This window comes from Phytophthora infestans, genomic scaffold (genome assembly GCF_000142945.1).
Source record: "Phytophthora infestans T30-4 supercont1.37 genomic scaffold, whole genome shotgun sequence".
NCBI classification, from domain to species: Eukaryota; Oomycota; class Peronosporomycetes; order Peronosporales; family Peronosporaceae; genus Phytophthora; species Phytophthora infestans.
In genome coordinates this window covers 345,260-361,003 of record NW_003303722.1, presented here as the reverse complement: position 1 = coordinate 361,003, position 15,744 = coordinate 345,260, and the positions used below count along the sequence as shown (strand labels likewise).

The window sequence follows — 15,744 nt, the reverse complement described above, 5'->3', positions numbered from 1 at the left end:
CATCGGGAACCTTCCCGACCAAGTGCAGCAAACGCCGACCACACTATCACCTGACGTGCCGCTCGTGAAACTCCTGAACGCACCACCGGCGACCTCTGGTCTTGCTACGCCTGCTCCTCCTCCTCCTCGTACTGCTGCGGCCCCAACAATCTACGCACATGTCAACCGTGTGCTTGATCGCGTCGCCCCTGCCGCCGGTGTGTCAGCTGCTCTCACGTCGCACTCATTCCGTCGTGGTGGGGCCCAACATGCCAACGGCTGCGAGAAGATGACCGCGCGCTGGATCTTTGATCGCGGATCTTGGAACCTAAGCACCACAAACAAAGGATTCAACTACATCTTCACCACAAGTAGAGAAGACCACATGATTGCCAAGGTATTGAGTGGATACAAACCAGAAGACGTTGTCCCTCTCCAAGACCTGTCCAGCTTTGACGCAGACACGCTTGACGCAATTGCCGAGTTCCAACGAGTCTTGTTCGCAGCTTGCTACCAACTTGAGACGGAAAGCTTCAACATCAACCGGAAGGTTCTGGATGTCCTAGCCGCTTGCGTCGTTAGGCACTATCCCGTCGTAAAGGGCTTGAATCCCGACAGTCCAGCGGTGCAACGACTCGAAACCTGTGTTACGCAGGCTGGACGTACGCTTCCGGACCTCTTAGCTTGGTCGACGCATCTTGCAGGAGCGCATCATTCCTGTACAGACAACATAGAAGCATCCACCTCACCATCCATGCCAATGGAACCAAGCCAAGAACAGAAGATCATCGAGCACCAGGCCTCTGTCATTAAACACCTTATCGAAAATTCCAAGCGCCAAGACGCCCGCATGGATCTGCTTGAGGCAAAGCTTAACGGTGATCCTGTAGCTGAAACGCGAAAAAGAAGCATTCAAGATGAAGACGCCACAGCTGTGAGCAAACCCAAGCAAAAACAGCGTAGAGGATCAGCAACCTACCTTCATGCGACTTGGTTTACCTGGTACGCGCAAGGGCCACGCTGGTACGTCGAAGCACCGAAGCAGCAGCGCTCGAAGGCCAAGCTGCTAGTCGCGTACATGAAGCTGTTCCTCGACGACGGCTTCGTTCTCAGCCAAACCTCTGCGGACTACCGCGACCGAGTTCTGGAACTGGGGAAGCGCGCCGAGAATGCCGTACTCACGTACTTGAAAGGCAAACACAGCATCAACTCTCGCGGATCGAGCGCGGTCCTCAAGCACCTCCAGCGGGTCCACTGCGCCGGCGCGCTAAATGCCAAGATCCAGCGCCACCGTCAGCTGCTCCAGACAGCTGCAATCCAAGACCCGTCTCCTGGCTACACGCAGGACGTTCTTGAGGAGGTTAGTAAGTAAAACAAACACTTATATGCGAATACATTCACCCTTCCTCACAGCATCAAGCTATGTCGACCTCAACACACGTATGCAATCACCTTTCTTGCTGATCTCTGCTGCTCACGAAACTTGATCTTCGCTACAAGGCCTCTAACCCAAGCATAAGCAATAACGATGGCCCGATTTGAACAGGCATCCTCAAGGCCGAAACCTTGCGCTCTCCCAGTTGAGCTACATCGTTGGAAGGGGGGGGGGGTCAGAGGCGACCTGGAGGCTTGGAAGCCCGTGAAGCCCGTACGGGAGATCAGCGTAGTTGCGATGAAAAAAGTAAGACTGACCGCCAACGTGGGCTGTCGGCGACGGATTGACTGAAAGTGAGAGGCTGCAAACCATTCGATACGTGTAGTCTAGCGCAATTACAAGTGGCACGTTCTTACTGGCAGATAATTAACCAATAAGCAGTAGTAGCTCTGATAACTGGCTGTCGTCAATCTTAATTTACCGGACAGATGCAAAATTATCCGGACGATCGTGGCGATTCTGCATCATTGTTAAATATGCTAGCTCATGCGCACGTGACTCTCATGCCAAAAATGTATAGAAAAACAAAATAGTGATTTTCTCAGCCCAGAGGGCGTTTCAGGCCATTTCCTGCCGTCTATAATACAGTCTGTTTGACCACTCTTTGGCCTTTAGCGTCATTTCACATCAGGCATGCCCTCCCCTAAACCTCGTACCTATCTGAGATAAACTGTGTACAACACATAGGTCCGATAAGTTGGTATGGGTGGAATTAGCGAACTGCGGACCGTGAGTTAGTTTCCCCGTGAAAAATAATTTTAACCAATCGCATTATTGTAACATCATGGTGTTTACCACACTAAGCTCAAATGTGAAATGTCTTGGGGGGGGGGTAGTACAGTAGTAAGTTTAAAATTGAGTTCATTTTTTCGGGATCGCAACACCAAAGTTTTTTCGGGATCAATGTAAACTAAAAATATCAAAAGTATTCTCCAGGTAACTGTTTGTATCAATCCGACTGATGGGTGTATTCCACAGGGGTTAATGGTAACTCCAAAATCGGTGAAGTTAATATTGTAAAAATATCACCTGTAGACCAGCTAATATAAAAAAGATTACCTAATATTTTCTTCTGAGACAATATGATATTATTCAATATCAACTTAATATTAGTTAATACGATATTATATTTTTCAAAGATTGCGTAGTGGGGCTAAATTAACCAATCATATGTCGTTAACGCTCGACTAGCTGAAGTATTACTAATCAATCGTGAGGGAGGGACAATTGTGAAAGTGGCGGCAAGGTTGGCGTCGTGTGTTGGCACTGCTGAGCGCATTAATCTAGCGCCACAGGCAGCAGGTTTATTAGACGCACGATGTGGACGAGGAGATCGGTAGAGAACAAAGGACAAATGTCTTGATTTCGCTCTATCAACGTTAAACAGCTGCAAGCGTTTGCAGTTTTCCATCTCGATCGTCTTTGTCTGTGTCACAGTGAAATACAAGAGCAAATACTAAAGCCTACTGCTTTTCTAGAACCTGATCGAAAAAGTTATTTGGCTCCACAGGGTAAGGTGGCAAGAAACGTACTTAAGTGGGAAAATATCATAAAATAGAATGTAGTATCTAATATTTTTCAGCTCTCCGAGTTAATATTAAAATATTATGTTACCTTTTGCAAAAATAAGCTACTATTAATATTTACTATCAAAAATATTACTATTACTATCAAAAATATCATATGATACATGTATTTGGTTACCATTAGCCCCTGGTATTCCATAGTGGAGCAGCGGAGGAAGGGAATTGTGTTTTCCACACAAGATTATCTGTGACCGGTATTACCGGCGTAGTACCGGTACGTGTACTCCGGCCTCCACTCCTCACTTCGCATTTGGAGAACGAACAAAATAGACCCGCCTCTCCTCGTCCCTTTTCGGATCAAGATGATGGTCATTGCATAAGCTCTCATTAATGTACCTGTTTGTTTGACCCCTAAGTGTGTGAAAACATTCATTTATCGCTTGGTAAGTGAGGCAATAAAACAATTTAACCTGGTTTGTGAAATGGGCGGATCGCTGTGGAGGGCCAGCCTACTCTGATACCGTGCGTGTTTGCTTTGGCTAAGGGCGCTCGTTTGTTGGTCTTAGTAAAATAAAGTCCAAATCTAGATTTGGAAATATTTATGCTTAACTGCTGCATGTATCACAAGCAGATTTACCGCAACGACTCGCCTTGGATAAAAGCGTATTGGAATTATTATTATTGCCACTTTTGAAAAGAGAAATGAAATTTTGATTAAACCGACGTATAAAACAAAATAAAAATAAGTTAATTGCATTAGTAGCCTTTTGGTTTTTCTAGTCTATTTTTGAAAGTTGGATATTAAAATCCTTATTTCCAAACGACTTTTTCAGCAGTATAATAAAAAAATATTTTCCATGGTGGTAAGAAACGAATTTTCAAGATACCTCGCTTAAGTCTATTAAACTCTCCTTCTCAGTTCTACATGGCAGCATAATCTCCAAATCTTCCGTAGGGGTAGTTTCTCTCGTCTCCGAGGTCCATGAACATGGCTTCTTCTTCCCGTCTCGAAGCTCTCCATGCACAAGCAACCATTCCGGCACCCAGCGCCAACGCCACAAGAGTCACACTAATAATCACCGCGACTGCCACCTCGGACAACTCACCTCCATTTCCGCCACTTGGAGCTATAGGAACCGCTTTCGGTCCTTCGTCGTTTTCATTCCCGTGTCCACCATCCGACTTTGGACCGAAATCGTCTGCAGGCTGGACTATCGTCGTGTTTTGAGTGCCATCCTCGGTAGCTGTCGCGTCTCCATCGTCTTTTACCGTCATGCCGAAGCTTCCAGACGAATCTGAGGCCAGTACGGCTGCGAGCAATAGTAATGTCACTGCTACAAGCAGGAGCCGCTGCATTTTGATCGAGTGCAAGCTCGCGGATCTGCGTGTCCGTCCTTTCAGATACATGTAGCCATATCAAAAAGACTGATGTAGCCATTTTATTATCGACCAATGATAGCGGAGTAAATACGGGGCTACATTTTGGGTTTTTGCATTTTCCATTTCTATCAACCATGGCAGCAAAATTCTCTATGGCTAATACCTCTGGGCTGTTCGACTCGGCAGCCCATGTGGAAGCCTCGGACCGCATGCAGGGTGCCATGGAAGAGCTAAAGGTGAAGAATGAGCGTAAAGAAAAGATACGTGCGCAGGAGCAGGAGCAACAGGAAAAGGAGGAGAAGCAACGTGCGAGTCGAGTCGAAGAGGCGCTCGCAGCGAAGACGGCACAGCAGCAGGAAAATGACTCTTATATTAGAGGGCAACAACAGGATGAGGATCTAGACTCGGATGACGAAGCCATGCTGGACGAACTGGACGAAGACCCCGAGCTAGAACGGTCTCTACTGTCGTCTAGATACGTGTAGTTAGTTGCCTATTTGTTGCTCATAGAAAGTTGCCATTTCTGCGATCTGTGATAGGATACGAGCCGCCAGATTGAAGCAATTGAAATACGAATACGAGGAGAAGCAGACGCTGATGGCGAAAGGCCATGGCGAGTACCGTGAGATCACCCAGGACGAGTTTCTTAAAGAAGTCACTGGCAGTCCTTTGGTGGCTGTACACTTCTACCATCGCGACTTTGAGCGCTGCAAGATCATGGACATGCATCTGGCCAAGCTGGCGCGACGTCACATTGAGTGCAAGTTCCTCAAACTGAACGCTGAGAAGGCCCCATTTTTTGTCGAAAAACTGGTGATTCGAGTCTTGCCCACAGTCGTGTGTTTCAAAAATGGCGTTGCACTCCCCGAACGAGTTATTGGATTCGATGGATTGACAGAGAACGATGAAGAAGCCGAACTCGCAAACTTTGGGAGCCGCGCCAACCACCACGCAGCGTCCAGCGACAACTTTCCCACCGCAGCCGTAAGTAATACGGTTTTTGTCATTTTATCCTGCACTTCTTCTTGTTTGACTCTTTTGTTGTTGCTTTGAATTTGAAGCTCGCCCGCAAGATGGTGGAGATCAGCGCTATCCGCGAGAAGGACGCAGTCGACGAAGAGTAACTACTGTAGCTTAGCTGGCTATATTCGTCCCCGGAATGGAATCACACGACAACGGCATCTTGCCAGTACCAGTATTAATACAAATAATTGGGCAACGCCGGGGAACATTACCTCAACCTTTGACCCCACCAAGAAGCCTGCAGACTTCTTGTCGGCCACCAGATCCTTCGAAACGAACTATGGACAACCCATGACGCGCCGCCATGACCTTTTCGCTTTGCTTGTTGAAGCGCGTCTTCAACGTGAAACAGCCAACATTCCCAAAATACCCTTCAGATTAAAAAAACACATTCCTCACCACCCATTGGTTAATCAATGACAAATATCGCCAAAAGTTGCTTTTTAACCTGATATTTAATCTCATTTATAGAAATAACGTCAGAGCGTCGCCAGGTATGAGCTGCTCGACGCGCGAGCCCACACTCGCTTCCTCCGTGCAGCAGCAACAGGTGCAATATGTTCCTAATTATGTGTTTAAAACGCTTGGCTAATTATCCTCCCTTCTAGATGAACGCTAGCCGTCGACGAATGTCCAAGCCGCCTTCAAGCAACATGGACGCCCGCTATAACGACCGGAACGCGCCATTGGCTGTGGCTGTGGCGGTTCCTTCGCAACAGAGCCCCTTTGAGAAGCTCAACACACTCAAGTTGCTCTTAGATTGCGGCCACTTAACCGCGGGCGAGTACCAGGAACGCAAGACGCAGATCATCAACGAGATGACAGGAACTTCCACCGAGAGGAAGAAACCCTCACCAAGTTCTAGGAGGCCAGGCTCAGCCAATGGAAGTCCGCCACCTCCGCCTCTCCAGCCTTTACTTAAGACCGTCGTACCTCATGGTCCGCCAGATTTCTCAAGAATTAGAAGAGAACGAGCGGATAAATTGAGCTTCGATGTGGATACATTGGAGTGGCATTCGACCCCCGTGAAGGTGAAATTGGATCTGGTGCCGTTTGCTACGGGACAATTGAGAAATGCCTATTATCTACAGGTACATATGAATGTTTTTTTTTATTTTACATCAAATAATTATGTTATATATTTTTTAGGAACTCGGTGCTGATGGTAGTTCGTCGAGGTTATTGGTGGCGAAAGTGAGTCTACGTTTTGCTGAGCCCAGTACGTATCTCAGCGACGTGGAGATGCAAGCGGTGTGTGCTCATTACGCAGCTCTATACAACGAGCATGAGCCTCCTCTAAAGGTGTGTTATGCGAGGTCTTGGTTACTGAAACTGAGGAATCGAGAACGCGGGACTCTGGTGTGTTCCGTGGAGGAGTTCCTGCCAGGAGCGTATGTGAAATATAGCAATAACAGCGGCTACGTGGGTCGAGAAACCAGCACGACTGAAGAACGGGAACGCAACACGCCACAGGCTTTTTCCCACTTTTCTTTCGTGGCTTCGGATTTCCGATTAATGATTGTGGACATCCAAGGAGTCGCAGATAGCTACACCGATCCTCAGATTCATTCCGCTGACGGGAGAGGCTTTGGGGTGGGGAATCTCGGTACCTTCGGGATGGAAAAGTTCCTGGAAAGTCATCGATGCAATGAAGTCTGTCGGTGGCTGGGACTGCGCAGTATTAACGAACAGTACAAAGCCGGCGGAACGGCTGCTCCCGGGTACGAGATGCCATTCGGTGGGGCCATTAAGAAGTCGACGAATAGGATTACAGAGGAACGCAATACATTCTCCACTTCAGTCACAGTGAGCGAAGCATTTGGCGACACTGCATCAGCAGATTGGACCGAGCAGGACTCGAAACGGGAGAGTGCGGAGGAGGACGAAGAAGATGAAGAAGACGAAGAGGACGCGGGCGAACACTCTGACTCGACTTCGTACGCTACGGACTCGTCACCGGCAATGTCGGCACTGCATCCACGACATCCGAGGGCGAAGAGGCAAAAGCGAGTTTCGCCTCGATCACCTGGCAAGCCAAAAAAACGCGAGGGTGGTCGACGGCTCCGGCACCCCACACATGTCAGCAAAAGCATCACAAGTAGTCCCGGGGCAGGAGGTGGAAGCCTCTGGTCAAATGTGGCTCGAAATTTATTCTGCGGGTGTGCGTGAACTAAGAGTTGTGTGGCTGATGAGTGATTTATGCATAGTTGTTCTGTCTTTAATGAGATTGAATGCTCTTGAAAAAAGCTGAAGCGGGAGACAATAAAAACTGAAATACCGCTAAAACCTGTAGCTTGCCCCTCTCCACATAGGCTAATATGGTGAGTATCATCATTGTGGTGTGTGGTGCAAGAGCTTACAGTGTATCTAAAAATGAATACTTCGAAGTATGAAGGTAATAAAATAGGTTGTTAATTCGGATTTAAACCCATATTTGTCCCCACCGTGCATACTTCTTTTTCCATATCTGAGGAAAAAATGTGTTTATTGTTCCTCGTAGTGAACGCGAGGAGTGGAAGAGTGGAAATATTCGCTTACTTCTTCAGATATGAAAAAAGAAGTATGCACGATAATAGGGGCAAATATACATGTATGTTAGAATCCGAATTGGCAGCCAATTCCTTACCTTCATCTTCATTTTTAGCTTTATGATTTTTGAATAGTAAGCATCTTAACCCCTTCGATGATACAGCTGCAATGATATTCTTGCTTTATGTACTTAAAGAAAAATATTTGAACTTAACAAATACGTAATTGTTACGATAAGAGCAATATCACACCACTCCTTCCAAGATACATTGTTGCTGGTGAAGGGGTTGTCAAATACATGGTATTTGGATAATGATCAGGACTGAGCTGGCCGCACTCTCAAGGACTTGTCAACTAACCAAGCAGTGGGTAGTTTTTGTGAAGCATGGGCTACAAATAATTTGTGACGAACCTAGAAATATCTTACTGAAATTGTTCATCATATTTGGTACTTAAAAACAATATTATTGCCATATTATTTTCACACCAGCCTTTACAGTCTTCAAACGCTGGAAAGCATTTCAAGGAAATGCATTCATCTTCAAACATAGCTGGATAGATAGATCGTTTGGCTATGTCTTCCATGGGATTCCAGCTCTCTCTTCTTTGCCGGTCGGATGGGCGTTTGCGGGCCCAAATGCTCTTTTCGAGATGGCTGAGGGGATGTTAACGCAAGTGGGTAGAGCATCTTCGCAACCAGTACCTGGAATAAAGACGATAGCTGACGGGATGCAGACGCACCTTATCTTGAGCTCCGCATCCAGTCACAGACTGGTGAATGCGGCGAGGCTGAAGGAAGTCCCGAGAGACCCCGCAAGATCCTGGGTCTCCATTGGAACTCTCGACGGTGACCCCCTGTTTATTCAAGGGCTCGGATGCTTCAAGCTGTACAAGGCTCAGGTGAGACGTGATTCATTTTCCGACACGAAGATGCTTAATATGTTGAGAAGATCACGAGATATTATTTTCAATTATTTTATGTTTGTTTTATTTAAAGTTTTGTTTTTAGTAAGAAAGCAAAATAATTAAAAATGTTTTTGATGTTTATCATTATAACAAATTTGTGGCTCGGTTGTGCGACTTGATTGGCTTACATTCCCAAAAATGTGCTCAAGGCATTGTCCATTATTGAAACTCGTGAAGATGCGAATGCGAATGCTACTCCTCGTGTTGCTGCCACTCGCCATGGCCAAAAGCGGGTTCGAGTCCACGATGGGCATCACCGAGACCAATCGCTCCGTCAATTTGGACCCGAGTGTGCAGCACATCCCGCTCAATCCGTCGCTGAGCCATCTTCGGCCTCCTCCTGCTCGCGTCTCCGACAACCCCAAGCTCTTCGTGGGTCTCTCAGTATTCCGTGACGGCTATCGCTGTGCTACAACGATCCTCACTGGCTTTAAACGAGCTACAAACCCTGCGAATATCGTCTTCGGGGTAGTCGACCAAGTGTATCCATCAGACCAAAAGTGTCTGGACGAGTTCTGCAAGATGGCTACACAAACATGGCCCGACCAGGGTCAGTGTCCGTACAAGGCTCAAATTCGAGTCGACGAGCGCTCTGCGTACGAGTCCAGAGGTCCGACACTAGCGAGACACCAGCAGCAGAATCTGATAAAAGACGAGGAGTTTTGTCTTCAGCTGGACGGCCACAGTATCTTTACCAACGGGTGGGACGAGAATTTGCTTAAGGAATGGAAGGGCATCGACAACGAGATGGCAGTTTTGACCACGTATATCCACCATATCCACAACTTTGTAGCTGCAAATGGAGATAACGTACCACCCAAAAAGTTGGATCTGCCACATCTGTGCACCACGATGAGAGGTAGCAACGGGTTGGTGCGCACAGTTGGTGCTAGTATGATCGGAGGGTCCAAGATGCCGCAGCTGCAGGCGCTGTGGGGGGCAGGCTTCTCGTACAATAAATGTCACGCCGAGAAGCGGGTGCGTGTGGACTCCCATACGTTGTGGATGTTCGACGGAGAGGAGTTTCTGCGTGCGTCCAGATTGTGGACACATGGGTACGATATGTACTCACCCAGTCGACTTGGAACGGTAGTGTATCACAACTACACGTCAGTGCCAGCCAGGTTTGAGGGGATCCCTGTGGACCAGAAACTCAAGGACAAAGAGGAAGAAATGGGGGTGAACCGCTTCAAAGTGCTGGTAGGTCAGCCCTTTGAGGGGCGAGTTAGTACGATGGAACTGCAGAAGTACGGATTTGGAAATGTTCGCTCCTTTAAGCAATACCTTGAGTTTTCCGGTGTGACGCTTGAAGAAGGAAAAAAGGACGCTGAGTCTTGTGAACAGCGACATTGGGTGCCATACACCAACTCGACAGAAGTCGAGGAGATTGTCGGCGGAGGTTGGAAACTCGACGCCTCCTCAACGCAATTTGGTGACAGACAAGAACTCATCGGTCGTCTACGACAACGAGTATCGAACAGCGTTTCTAAGGGTTCAGCCGGCTCTTCTGCATCTCTTCTGCTTCTGGTTGTTGTCGCGGTGCTTTTCGTCGTCCTCTCCAACGACCAAGTATCGCGCGGTATTCGTCGTCGTTGCCGTCCCAGGCCACAGCATACCAGTAAAGAGTAATCCATCATTTGCTGCCGCCTAAGCGCTCCAAGCGTAGCTTAATTCAAGCGATCCTGTCGTCATCAAAGTATACTCCAGTAACACAAAAAGCACGTCTTGATTTATTTGGAGCTGCAGCGCTCGAAGCCCACTCTCTGATCTATCACTAAGCGCTCACTACTCCTGCAACAATGCGATTCTGGGAGCTTCTCGTCCTCCTCACAACACTCTTCACCTTTGCCTTCGCCGGCTCAATTGACCTCAACAATGTCGCCCCAATTGCTCAGCCGTCTCCATCAACCGCCACCAAAAGAGCAGCAATCAGGTTCAAGCCTCGCCTTTCGATCGCCAGCGGGTGTGTATCTTTTCCTGCTGTAAATGCAGCTGGAGAGACGAGCAGTGGGCTTTAAGAAGGGTATGGATGGAGCAGTGGCTGTACCAATGCCCCGTTAGGCTCCCAAGTGTACGGTCGAGCTGCCTGGTACAATGGCAAGTACGCTATTCTGTACGCCTGGTACTTCCCCAAGGGATTCTGGAATGAGTACGCTACGAGACGCCACGATTGGGCCAGTGCTGTGGTGTGGATCGACAGCCCCGAGTTGGCATCGCCCTCGTTATTGGGCCTCTCCATCTCCACCGCAGATTGGAAGTACAAAACATACGCTCCAGCAACTTCTGGCATCACTGACGGTACGACGCCAAGACTCGCTCACGTCCTCAATGTTGAAAGAGGATATCCGTATTTGGCCACTACAGATACCACGGGAGATTTCCAAGACCTCATCATGTGGGACCAGCTTTCAACTGCAGCGAGGGCGGCATTGAATACTACAAACTTTGGATTTTGCAAAGGTACCCGTGAGCGATGCCAGCTTCGAGACGAAACTGAAAAACGCGTGGCCCTTCTAACTAATTTCAGTCTATGAGATGGGGACGTATAACAGGTAACCGAAAGGTTTTATGATACATTAAAGCGGAGCGTTTACTTCACTTGTAAGTCGGAGCTTTTCCTAAGTCTATCACCAGCAATGACGGGCGAGTCTAAAGGTGGCGGCGCTCTCCATGGTAGATCCTCCCAGGGAGACTCCATCGACGACTCGCTAATCGTCAGTGTACTTGTCAAGTCGTCTAAGCCTACATCCCTTTCACGGTTGCTACCGGTATCGAGACGAAAAGCACAGCTCCACGTGGATTCTGCATCGACGACGCACTCTGCATCCAATGGAGCCACACAATTTGTGCCGTTGTATGACGCCAGAGTCGAAGTACAGTCTGCAATAGCGAGATCACCCTTACACGGACATGCTGTTCCAGTCGGCAGATCTCCAACGCCACCGCAGATAGACCCTCGTTCTTGAGCGATAGCGAATGTAGCGTCAAGTTTTACGGAAACACTCCGCTGCGAATTGACGAACCCACTTGAGACGATGAAAACGGCGAGTCCTCTCTTGATCACCGACATTTTTGCTGTTCGAGGTCGATTCCAAAGTGGAAAGAGCTGCCGCTGACCACGAATGCACCCGTTTCCATGAAATCCATAGAAGATATGAGCGTTACCTCAACAGGAAGGGACAGACACTTGAAGCGTTTTGTCGACAGGCGGAACGAACGGTCACACTATTCTACAAGCTGCTTTAAAAAGTGATCTTGCATCGAAGTTTGAATGAAAAATTAATTGGGCTATTTTTTTCTTTTTAAACTAGGATGTAGCCACGACTCTTTTCGAGTACTAAATAAAGAATTTAGAGGGTCAAGCTGTATTTTACTCCTTCGCCAGCTCTGTTTCTCTTGAGCAAGGAAGAGGCGATGGATCTGGTGACGAATGTGGCTGCTTTGGATGAAAATGACTCGCCTACAGGTGACAATGCAGGTGGAGTGACGCATTCGATTCTTTCTAAAGCTGTATTGGACGCTATCAGCCACACGGACTCAAAGTTGGCATTCGACATGATGCTAGTAAACGAGCATCTTAAGACTCAAGATAGCGAGAACCGATCGCTGAAAGAAGAAGTGTCATTCTTGAAGCAGACGTTGGCCAAACAGACACGTGAACAGAGCGAGATGTTCCACTATTTCCACGGCAAAACGGACGAACATGTGGCTCGCATAGCTGAGCTTGAGAAGGCGTTGACCGAAGCTCAGGACGAGAAAGAGAAACTACTGGAAGCTTCACGAGAAATGCTAGACAATGAGCAGCGAGAGCGCGTATCAGAGCTCGGTAAAGCCCAACAGGAGGTGGCGGTTGCTAAAGAAGAGCTACGACAAGTGCACGCCTTCGCACAAGCCAAACGCGAACTGGAGGCGCATACTCGCGGTCTAGAGACAAAGCTGGATGTGCAACGTGCTGCGTTCCAGACCAAAATGCAGGATTTAGAACGTCATAATCTGCTGGAACAAGCTCGTAGCAAACAGGAGCTGCTTGGTCGGATGCAAGCTGCGAAAGCCGAGCTGATGCTGCGAACGAACGACCAAGTGGCGTCTACGACCCATCGGACGTTGCTAGAGAACGAGCATTTCACTCACGAGCTGGCGTTCCAGAGTCGAGAGACTGAGAAGCTTCTTGCGCGACTGGATGAGTCTCAACAGGAAGTGGCAAAGCTGCGAGCGCAGAATAACATTCTGGAAGAGAGCGAGCATTTGATGGCCAAGAAGAACCGCTACTACCAGAAAATTCTCGCAAAATTGCAACAGCCAAAGGCGTCAGACGACAGCACTGTCCAGTTACAAATTGGCAGCTTGTCAGCAATCAAGGAAGAGAGTAGTTTTGAGGAAGGGAAAGCGACAGCGAATAATGCACCACCGGAATACTCACGTGTATTCCCCACGGAAGAGGAGAAAGAGCAGAGACTTGAAATTGAGACTCAGCTGCAACGAGCAATGCAGTGGCTACGCGTGTTCCAACGCGAACGGCAGTTTTTATTGACACAACAGGACGAGGTTATTCAGTTCCTTTACCAGTCGCTGGATGAGGCTGCGGAAGCGCGAAGGCGAACAAGAAGTGGACGTTCTGAAACTCTGGTAGAGACACCGTCTATAACCGCGGATGTTGTAGATGTCCCTGAGGCGAGTAAACGTGTCGAAGAACTCATTCAACTCGCCCCTAGTACAACAACGATGGAGGCTTTGGGTCGTCGAATTCTCTCGTCTCGACCAGCTCTAGACGAGTTATCATCCAAGGATGCTCATGAAGTTCTGCTGTTCCTACTAGAGAAGCTTCGTCTCTATCAAGTTCGGATTGCTGCAGTCTACCCGAATGGTTCCGCTGCTTCTAGCCCTGCCAAACAAACGTTGGCGCGTCAATTAGGTGTAGAGCTGCCACCTATTACGAGTCCTACCAATTCTAGGCAACACCCCTCATCGATCAAGCAGAAACGACGTGTGTTTGCTCATGTGGCTGCAGCAGTGGATGCTGGCAACGCCGAGTGGTTGAGCTCTTCCAAGCCTAAAGCTCCAGTTTACGCACAGCCACAAGCCCCCCTGAGCCCTCAACTTCTCGCAATGGCGACCAATCAATTCAATTTTGTTACGTCAACACCAGCTCAAAAGAGCCCAACAAAAAGGCGGTACCAGCACAACTCGTTTGGAAAGAATCCGGTGTCTTTACAAGCTCCGAAGAATCAAACTCAAACTCACCCTTTGGTCCCATGGCGAAAGGACGAATCTCTGACGCCCTGGGTGGGAACCTCGTCGACCGCTTCTATTGTATTTTGGAAAGAACCAAACGACTCAAATGGCGACAAGAGCGTAATTTAATTATGCGCGATCCGAAGCAGTACCAGATCTGTTCTTTTTCATATAAAGTTAAAAGGTGGGGGCCCCCTTCCAAACTCTTTTCAACTCCTTTGCAATGATAGTTGAAAAGAACTTTAAAGTTTAGTTTAAATTTATTTTGTATTAGTAAACGACCGTTTTGTATCTAGGTATTAGAGCCTTCCAGTTTGTAAAGACGGATTGTATCTTTCAAATACTACTTCATGTCATGATGTACAGTAGCTTATGCCTTGTTTTGGCGGGTTGTTTGTCAGCTGCTTAGAAACAATGTCCGCTCTGCTTGCATGGTACAACATCAATGCAATGTACTGTATTATAGTTCTACGTAGGAACAAACTAAGCTCACTATTGCAGCGTTTTCCCTCCATCATATAGTCAAGTACGAGATCGATCTACAGGAAAACATTTTCATAAAAAATGCAGCTCGACCAGCGTATTTTCCCATTTATTTGATAACAGTCAATTTTGCGTGTGAAAGTATGCAATGCGAATCACTTTATTGTATAATTTACAAAGCAAATTGTCCTACTCTAACTGCCCACATTTCATTTTATTGTCCCCAATGTGGGCAATTCAAAATGGACAGCTCTTGTCAGTTTGAGCAAAATCCGTGCGTGCACACATAGTTTAAAACTTCGCCAACTCTGCACAAGTGCAGCATATACTCTCACGGCTTCTGCTGGCGAGCTGTCTTTCTCATCCATGTGTACGCTATTTGCATGCAATATGTCAGTGATATATTTGGTCCTAGTATTGTAACGCTGCAACGATGGTACATTATTCCAATCTGACGGAATAGTTGATGACAGTGATTAAACAAAACGCTCGTCACGGTGGCCATGTAACGTAGTGGCGCGCGCTCACAAGTATGCGAAAGACCATCCTACGTTTTACGTAGAAGAGCTGCAGAATGTTATGAGATGTTTCAGGTAAAAAATGCCTCGTTGAGTACAATTTGTAGAGCTTTACATTTTGACATGCTTTTGTTTTATAAACTAACATAAGCGGCGAGAGAGAGAGCGCCACACGAAGTGCGTGCATATAAGGTGAAGTTAGAGGCTATGTACTCCTACCCGGAGCAGCTATTCCTTATCGACGAGACTGCTAAATATGCAAAGCATGCTATGCTTGTTCAAAAAGGAGCACGAAAGCTGTGGTAAGACTGCCTTTAAATCGGCGCAAAGGGTTATCTATCCTAGCTGCGTTAGACCATAGAGAGTTTGTCGGATGGGACTATGCAGAGGGGGCCTACACTCGGGATTCCTTCCACAAAGCGTTTGTTATAAAAAATCCTGCCGCTGCTGCGGCGCGAGCGCGAACGCGAACGCGAACGCGATCGGCTGTGGCTCGACGAATGCCATCCGCGGCTTCCGCCACGGGTGCCACGTAGATGAAAAACTTAAATACAAACAGCTCGTGAATTGGGGCGTCGTTGGATGTCAATGATAGGATATCCACCTCCGTAATACATGCCCAACGCCGGCGGATAAGCTCTGCAAAATTGGTTTATGAGAGGGCTTTGGAGTC

General features: G+C 47.7%; 6 protein-coding genes and 1 pseudogene across 6 annotated transcripts; 6 read left to right on the top strand and 1 right to left on the bottom strand.

Annotated features, from left to right (window-relative positions):
* Positions 1–3,861: 3,861 nt before the first annotated feature.
* PITG_15385 (uncharacterized protein) lies at positions 3,862–4,215 on the bottom strand (the record flags this gene model as incomplete). The annotated part of the gene is made up of 1 exon (XM_002898298.1): positions 3,862–4,215. One exon carries the CDS (start codon positions 4,213–4,215, stop codon positions 3,862–3,864), a length of 354 nt encoding a protein of 117 aa, XP_002898344.1.
* A 239-nt stretch (positions 4,216–4,454) lies between these two features.
* Positions 4,455–4,805, top strand: PITG_15384 (uncharacterized protein; the record flags this gene model as incomplete). The annotated part of the gene is made up of 1 exon (XM_002898297.1): positions 4,455–4,805. One exon carries the CDS (start codon positions 4,455–4,457, stop codon positions 4,803–4,805), a length of 351 nt encoding a protein of 116 aa, XP_002898343.1.
* Positions 4,806–4,917: 112 nt separating this feature from the next.
* On the top strand, positions 4,918–5,373 carry PITG_15383 (thioredoxin-like protein; the record flags this gene model as incomplete). Its single annotated transcript, XM_002898296.1, has 1 exon — positions 4,918–5,373. One exon carries the CDS (start codon positions 4,918–4,920, stop codon positions 5,371–5,373), a length of 456 nt encoding a protein of 151 aa, XP_002898342.1.
* A 458-nt stretch (positions 5,374–5,831) lies between these two features.
* On the top strand, positions 5,832–7,512 carry PITG_15382 (alpha kinase; the record flags this gene model as incomplete). Its single annotated transcript, XM_002898295.1, has 3 exons — positions 5,832–5,893; positions 5,963–6,434; positions 6,493–7,512. 2 exons carry the CDS (start codon positions 5,973–5,975, stop codon positions 7,510–7,512), a joined length of 1,482 nt encoding a protein of 493 aa, XP_002898341.1.
* A 1,545-nt stretch (positions 7,513–9,057) lies between these two features.
* On the top strand, positions 9,058–10,274 carry PITG_15381 (uncharacterized protein; the record flags this gene model as incomplete). Its single annotated transcript, XM_002898294.1, has 2 exons — positions 9,058–10,135; positions 10,183–10,274. 2 exons carry the CDS (start codon positions 9,058–9,060, stop codon positions 10,272–10,274), a joined length of 1,170 nt encoding a protein of 389 aa, XP_002898340.1.
* Positions 10,275–10,637: 363 nt separating this feature from the next.
* PITG_15380 lies at positions 10,638–11,355 on the top strand (annotated as a pseudogene; the record flags this gene model as incomplete).
* A 1,041-nt stretch (positions 11,356–12,396) lies between these two features.
* On the top strand, positions 12,397–13,927 carry PITG_15379 (uncharacterized protein; the record flags this gene model as incomplete). Its single annotated transcript, XM_002898293.1, has 5 exons — positions 12,397–12,543; positions 12,640–13,184; positions 13,293–13,403; positions 13,515–13,868; positions 13,912–13,927. 5 exons carry the CDS (start codon positions 12,397–12,399, stop codon positions 13,925–13,927), a joined length of 1,173 nt encoding a protein of 390 aa, XP_002898339.1.
* Between the last annotated feature and the right edge of the window lie 1,817 nt (positions 13,928–15,744).